The 8,284-nt window shown below is 32.6% G+C and overlaps 1 protein-coding gene across 1 annotated transcript; it reads left to right on the top strand.

Annotated features, from left to right (window-relative positions):
* Positions 1 to 2,108: 2,108 nt before the first annotated feature.
* On the top strand, positions 2,109 to 3,741 carry LOC117166616 (U11/U12 small nuclear ribonucleoprotein 35 kDa protein). The gene is made up of 4 exons (XM_033350732.2): positions 2,109 to 2,408; positions 2,624 to 2,839; positions 2,916 to 3,129; positions 3,228 to 3,741. Exons 1-4 carry the CDS (start codon positions 2,406 to 2,408, stop codon positions 3,416 to 3,418), a joined length of 624 nt encoding a protein of 207 aa, XP_033206623.1. The 5' UTR covers positions 2,109 to 2,405; the 3' UTR covers positions 3,419 to 3,741.
* The last annotated feature ends 4,543 nt before the right edge of the window (positions 3,742 to 8,284 follow it).

Here is an 8,284-nt window from a genome sequence, read left to right as displayed (position 1 = left end):
CTTATTTTATTTCTACATCCCAACTATGTATACGAACGCTTTTGTCTCTCGCCATGCTTAAGATATCAACCGATTTGCTTAGAAATAATCGTAAATTTGATCGATTGTTTTGCTTCAGGAAAAGACCATCCGCTACTCAACTCTTAGAACACCGATGGTTGGACGTGGCCTTGGAGAATCCGATCTGTAAAATTAGATTAAAGCGGTATGTCATCAAGAAGAGGTGGATTAAAGCGGTAAACACCATACTGGCGTTGAGACGAATGGGTGCCCATTTAGAACTCGATTTAGTTTGATAGCCTATGTCTAGATTACTTTTAGATAGCGAATTAATCATTAAGTTTCGATTTTCGTCGAATATACAGAAATATCGCGATGATTTCTGGCCAGGATACTTGCATCAGCGTAACCATGTGAAGTATTATTTTTCTCCTAATTTGCGTCTCTGTTAAGACGTAACGATTAAAACATTCGCAGGCGTAATGAAATTGACGCTAGAAGCTTGTAACTTTTTCGTAGACGCTGAAATTCTAGTGTTTGATTAATATCCCCTTGGAACCGTAAATTTGGAAACTGTGACAGTATTATAGGAACATTGATACGATGAAACTAATTCCACTTCAACATGGAACAATGTACCAAAAATTATTATAAGCCTAGATGTAATTCAATCACTAATTCAGACAAATATTTTAATACTTTTCATCGTTACCATTTAATGTATTGAACTATACATATCTTCTTTTATTTGTATACGAATGAAATACGCGAGCCATATAGTTTAGCGATGATTATTTATCTGTTACGTAATTAACATTTGATTTCAGGTTGATTTAAATTAGATAGATAATTTAAGGAGAACTTATGTCAATATATGTATGTATTAAAATAATTAATTCGACATATCTTTATTTTCAATGAGAATTCTAAAAGTTTCATTTTCTTTTAAATATCTGAAAATCTTTCTTATTAGACGATAGAATTTCGATTGGCTTTTTTTTCTTTGAATTTAGAACATAATTATAATTAGAATAAGAATAACTATATTCATAACTATAACTTTAACCAATATTTTTCCATTTAGTTTATGCTTTGACATCAGTTGAGGTTTCGATAATGTAAGTACTTATATATCATAATATATAATCCATTATTGTATTAATAACATATGCATATCGACGTGTAATTCTACCAAATTAAACGGCATATTATAATTTTTTATTTATATTCCCAATAACGAATACGAATGTAATAAATATTCTATTTTCTATGACTGTTGCATGAAACTGTACGGTAAACTGTCTCTTTGTTGTTCGAGTGAAGGATTATGTCCGTCGTAAATTTATAATCCGTATTCGTGATACGCATGATGATTGTGTATTCGTCTCTAGCTATTCGAAACGTCGCATCGCCTCTGCGATTAATAAATACTAAAAGGTCGAAATTGACGCCACCGTCGATAAAATACACGCGCTCAGCCACGAAATTCCTGCAACCGCGTGTATTGTGAATTTATGAGGCTATCCCGCGATAGGAATTCGTATTATGTAAATACGAGCATGTAACGCACCAGCCGTGCCTTTAAATAAAGTCTTCTACAGTGTCGTGGACGACACAAAGCCGCACGATATTGTATTATATTAATAGATGTAGTTCCACCTGTTGTCTGACGTTTCCTATTCTCAATCGCGGCTGTTGCTCCTCGCTCGTTGTACAGCGAGGCCTTCAAATAATTTAACAAATTCAACAAATTTCAGAAAAGTAATAACAGAAAATAAAAATGATAATAACGACAGTGTTAAAAAGAATGTCGTTAATTTGTTCTCTTCTATTATTTATAGTCGCATCGATCATTTGCATGAGTTATTAGTAACAAAAGAATGAAAAGTTACTATATATTATTATATGTATTATAGATGATTTAATAATTCTTGCATTGATTTATAATCTTCCGTTTTAACAAAACAATTGTTACTTGGAAGTAATCTTGAATATGTACGATAATGAGTTATATATAATATAGTGTACCATTAGCGGTATAATTTTGTTAGAATAAAATAAAATTGCTATAGTTGTTATTGCAATTGTACATTCTTTCTTTGAAGTAATTTATTGTTTGTAATAGTTTTAAAAAATGAGACTGATCGGAGAATTTCACGATTTTCAATTCAAATTCCTCTTCTAATATTTCATACAGATGGCGTCGTCGTATAGTCCGAAGTTGTTTTCTAACATTGACAGTGTTTATTATATAGGAAAGGTTATATCGTTCTTTTTCTGTTTCAGAAAATAATAATTAACAATAATTATAATTTCTCGAGTGTGACGTGTGATAGTAGTTATCTTTTTCATAATTTGATGACATTCGTTCTTGTCAGTATACATTATACTTTATTTTCACAAAGATGGTGAGTAAATGATGTATTGCAATAAAAATAAATTTCGTGTCATTTTAGAGGTATTTTAAAACAAATGTATTAATTGTATGTTAAAGTACTATTTAAAGAGCATTCAATTCAGTACAATTCAGTAGGTTATGTTTTGGTTTACTAGGGATACGTAACCATAAGTTCTTTAGATTGTATATCAATGCATCTTAAAATATAATGTATTTATATTCTAGGTGGATGCTTTGCAGAATTGGAGTCCTTATGCCAAAAAATACGAACCCTTGAAAGCAGGTAGCATCGATGGTACAGATACAGAACCACATGATAAAGCTATTAGTCGTGCGATGCAAGCACATTATGAACCACCTCATGGATTAAAATCAAAACCAGAAAGGACATTATTTGTCGCCAGATTTGGTCCAAAAATTACCAAACATGATTTAAAGGAGGTATGTTAATATACTTCAACCTTTATTGTTTTCACAAATAAAAAAGATATATGTACTTAAGTATTAATAAATTTAGTTTTTTTCTAGATATGGAGAAGTTGTATCGGCAAAAGTTATAGTTGATGTTGTAACTGGATTATCTCAAGGTTATGGATTTATTGAAATGAGAAACGAAGATGAAGCTAGAAGAGTAATTAGACGTTGCGTAGATGCTACGTTAAAAGGCTATCAAATTTTTGTAGATTACGAGTGTGGACGTACTTTGCATGGGTGGAAACCAAGGAGACTTGGTAAGTAATTACATCCTAATTGCTTATAAGTGTTCAACTTTCTAAAATTTATATTATAATATGTACAAATAACTAATAGTTGTTATAATTTTATGTAGGTGGTGGTTTTGGTGGCAAAAAGGGGTCAGGTCAACTTAGATTTGGTGGAAGAGATAGACCTTTTAAAAAACCAATTTTACCTCATGTTATTAGGTCAAATCCTCATCACGAACAACATTATCATTATGAAGAACATCATCAGTATCAAGAACATCACCATCAAGGACATCAACGTTATTACCAACATTAAGAAAGTATCCATAATTAAAATCTTTTAATAACTTTAACATTAAAATATGTTGTAATAATGTTGTGATGTACCTGCGCTTGTTCAAAGATTTGTTTGTAGATTTTGTAATTTTGACTTCATTCTGGTAGAAATATTTGAAATCTACACTTATTTTGTGAAATATATTTTAACGTATTATACATTATAAGTAATATATAAATTAAGAAGTAAATATCACTTACTAAAAATAAAATAAATTTAATGTCAGAAACTTTTAACGAAGAAACAAATGTTTAATATTTCTCCTGATTATTTTCTAAAATAGAATTGAAAACTACGTAAAACATTCTGTTTTTTTTTCTTACTAAATCTGTGCTATATCTAAACCATTGCAATATATTTCTAATCGTTGTCTGATGTCATTTAAAGAATCCTTTTTTTTTTCAGCATACCATAAATTGTAACCGATGCCAAAACTATCACTGTGAAATATGTTGTTTTCGTTTTCAAAAATTACAAAACATGTTCTAGAGAGAATAGCACTCTTTCCAAAATAAAGCACGAATGTCCTAAAACAATTTTGATTTATCTAAAATAAAGAATTTTCTAATTCTTCAATCCTAAAAATTACCGTAGCGTAACTGTTCTACTCATCATACGACGCCACAGATCAATTTTATGTCGTTGCTAGAATTAATTAACACGCAATTATTTTAATCCGGGTAAAATCAGCGGAATTCAGTTGATTATTCAATTCGTTTTATCGGAAGATATATAATCCAAAACAAATAATGATGCCTAGCTCGTTAATTGCGAAGGTATTAAAACCATAACGACTTTAATCTTGTTAAATTATATCAAATTCATTTTATAATAGGACATTCGTTGAATCAACTAAAATTGTTTTCCTTTTATACCGTATAAAATTCTTTCTTGCACAAAAATAGAAGAATATCGTTCAAACTATCGTTCTCGATTGTATCCCGAACATTTATACGTACTCTCACTCTGTATATTTGTAATCTCGCACTAAAATCTCAAGATGGTCCAATTACGTATGTTAAATCAGATCAACTTCACTATAATGAATACCATATAACGAAACTTTCGTTGAATCAATCAAAACTACTTTCTAGCATATGTAGAAAGCTTTCTTGTTCTTCTTTCTATCTTCAAGATTTATATTCCCATCCTATGCTCGGAATCTCGCGTTAAAATCTATGAAGATGTTAAATTCCTCCAATTGAGTAGGCGTATGAAAGATTAACAGGCGTCGCATGACCAATTAATCAGCGATCATTGGGAGAGCGAGCAACGCCAAGAGAGTCGAGTTTTCTGGCGTGGTGTGAAGCGAGGTCGTCAGCGTCGTGGAACTTTATACTCGAGCGTCGGCGACACCCTCTCCCTAGCACGGCCCCCTCCATATATGGAGCCGCCTCGTGGTTCGACGTCGGCCACGCGAACGAAGTTTCAGCCTCCAGGCTGCCTCTGATAAGGTAGCCTCCTTCCTCGACTCGTCTCTCTCTGCCTCATCCACATTCGCCAAGGTCTCAGAGGGGCAACCCACATTCGTTTATCGCGGCTCCTATTTCGTCGGTTCGGACTCGGACGCTGCTCCCGTTTTCACAACATAAACGCTGCTCTGCCCCCAGTGCTTTTTTTATTCACGGACACAGCTGCCGGAGGTGGCAGCTCGTATACGCGGTCTTCGCTACATTTTGTAGCCGTTAGATACTAGATGTCGCACACTTTACTCTCTTTAGAGTTTGAGTTTTGAGTTCTTTTTCTGATTCTTTCGATTTCTTATTATCAAATTATTAAGAGTCGACTTTATTATGAGCCTCTATGTGTGTAGAATACAAGCGTAAAGTATTAGGAAGAGATCGGTGAGTTGAAGCAGATCACTTGTCCATAAAGTATAATCTATTCTAATGATGATTTGACTATACTTGTGGCTCTTCTATGTGAATAATCAACGTTTCATAAAATAGAAATGTGTAATACATGTATTATGTATTGTAATACATACAAGTAGAATATTAGGAAAGATATTGAAGTAGTAAAAAGTGAATTTGTTATACTTGTAACTTTTCTATATGCACGATTAATATTTTATGGAACAAAGATTCTTTAAGGTTTTTTATAATGTAAGAATTTATAAATCTTTTCTGTGAGGATCAATATGTAGATTCTTGTAAAAGTGCAATTTTTTCTGTCATGCGATTAATATCTCATTATCGTTATTGGGACTAAAATAGTGATTTTCTTAACACCTTAACTTTCTCTTTTTCTTTAGTATACATCATAAGAATGTATATATAGATTTATAGATCTTTACTGTAAACTATAATAATTGTAGAGTTTGTTAGAACATATGTCAGTAGTATAGATATAAGTTTCTTCGTACGATAATAACATCATAGAGATATAAACGAGATGAATTTTTGGAACATACTTTCAGTTATCGTGTAATAACTAAATGACGTATAGAATATCATAATAATTCTTTGCACATAACTTTAAAAGCTATATTCATATTTTTATTCGTTCCTTCATTGCGTTTGCACATTGTCGCATTTTTCCCTTGGATATTTGAACCTTCCATCTGCTTAATACATTCTTTATGACTTTGAAACTTTCATTTTATGTTCTTAAATCCCACGATATCCTTCGAACGAGAGAGAAAAATTTTATTTCATCCGACATAAATATTTTTATTAACTCTTCGACAAGAGATAAATTTTTAATAAATGCTTTTATTAGATATCCTCTGAGAAACATGGCGAAAATTCCCCATAATTATTGATAAGATATTATAAACAAAATATTAAACAATATTAATACGAATTGTTTGAACGTTATAAGCAAAATATTGAATAACAAAGCACGAATAATCGTTGTTTCAACATTACAAGCAAAATATTCAATGACAGAACGTTAATAGATATTGTTTCATTAATCTTCTCGTTAACAGTGAATAAATTACATTCTACGCAACCATTTGTATCGCGACTATAATAATGATTACATTAATTTCAGGCACACAAAGTGCGTCGGATGGCTTTTAGCAAAGGGACCATCATTTTCATATTGTTATTGCAGGAGGGTAAATATATTTAGTAATGTGCCGTAGACCAATGGGCAGTAAACTTTCGACCGGTGCGGTAGCGAGGTTGAACTCGATACGGGGCAGATATAATGTAGCTATATCAGCGTCAGAAATAACTCACTCGGGGAAAAATTTATCCTGTATTTCTATAATCGTTCTAGCATATGCACGGATAATGCTCCAAAAGAAACACGGATAAATTTACTTCTAATGTCTTTTTCATGTTTGTTCAGCAGATCGATGTTCTGTAATACTGCGAGCTTTGGTTAAAAATTTATACACAGACGGGGCACCCTCTTAAGAACGTATTTCGAAAAATGAAAGCACCGAGATAAAAGCTACGGCTTTTATCGTACGCGATAAACAGTTCCGTCGAATAACCTTCCCGTGAAGCGTTTTTTAATTCGCCGCAGTTTCCGGCTTTTATTCCTTCCTTTCCTTTTCCCTTGCTCTCGGTCAGACGTGAGCACAATTACGAACTCAAGATTTCTCGTTCTGCCATTAAAAGTACTGCCCCTTCCCATTTTCTTTCTTTTCTTTAAGCTAACCGGCGAACGGAAATGAAGGTAAAGTGGAAACGCGAAAAGGTTTGCGAGTGGTTGGCACATAACGTTTGAATAAATTGCTATCTTTAAATACTCAGAATTAAGCGCCCTACGATGGAAGAACACGATCAGCATTTGCGGATTAAAAGTGTTACGCCATCGAGCCAGGTATTGGAATGCACGTTCGTAAACTTGGGATTTTTAACGGAACAGAAGAATACGCGTATGGATTTGTGCAAGGTGAGTAGGTTTGTCTTGAGAGGAAATTAGGTAGAATTAGCAGTGGCGGATACTGGTTATTGAATAAGTTATTAAATTTAATTAAGTTTAGATTGGCTGTTTGCTAAATTTATTAGTAGATATTTCAGGGCTAGTTACAGTAGGTAATCATTTAATATTAGCTGTAGCCGCTGTAGGTAATAATTTGATAATTGTTTCGGAGCTAGTTAGAAAGTTAAGTTTTAATCGTAGTAAGTCCTTAGAATCCGAATTAAATGTCGTACAATTTATTATTAAGAGTAAGCTACTTATATTCACTGGATGAAGATAAAAAAAGTACTTGAACATCGCATTTATTTTGATATCTGTATAGTACTTCATTAGGGGAAAGCTCTCTCTTATTAACTTTGTTATCATCCGAAGGTACCTCCTTTAGTACGATCATGGAAATTTTATACCGTGGCGATGTACTTTATGAAACATTTTATTCTATAAATAAGCGATTGCAATAAAAACTGTGTAAGATTTATTGCAACTATGAAGTAATCTACTATACTTGATATTTGCACGCATTGACAGAAAATTTTTATTGGAAATACAAATTTTTGTTCTGACCTGTATTCGATATGCATAGTTAATAAAATTTACGTTTCTTTTCATATGAAAATTCTGTTCGGACAACTTACAGCTGACGTTATTACAACCGATTCAGCGAAGTAGATTGTTCCCTAAATCGTTCAGACAGCCAGAGCATCCCACTCGATATTCACCTGTGAACTTCAGAACCCTTCAGAAACTTCTTTTTCAAACATCACAAAACTATATAAAATAAATCGAATAACTTTCCAATATCTGGAAAATCCATACCAAACGCATATCGATATAAGCAAATTTCCTAATATTTTTATTCAACTGTATCGACTCAATCTCGATCCAATGAACACGTTCTCCAACCAAAAACACCATTCATCATGAAAAGACAGAAGAGAAGCTATCTTGAATAAATAAAAGCAG

Source organism: Bombus vancouverensis, chromosome 2 (assembly GCF_051014615.1).
Source record: "Bombus vancouverensis nearcticus chromosome 2, iyBomVanc1_principal, whole genome shotgun sequence".
Lineage (NCBI taxonomy): Eukaryota > Metazoa > Arthropoda > Insecta > Hymenoptera > Apidae > Bombus > Bombus vancouverensis.
Note: the sequence above shows the minus strand (reverse complement) of the source record. Positions and strands in the feature narration are given on the sequence as shown.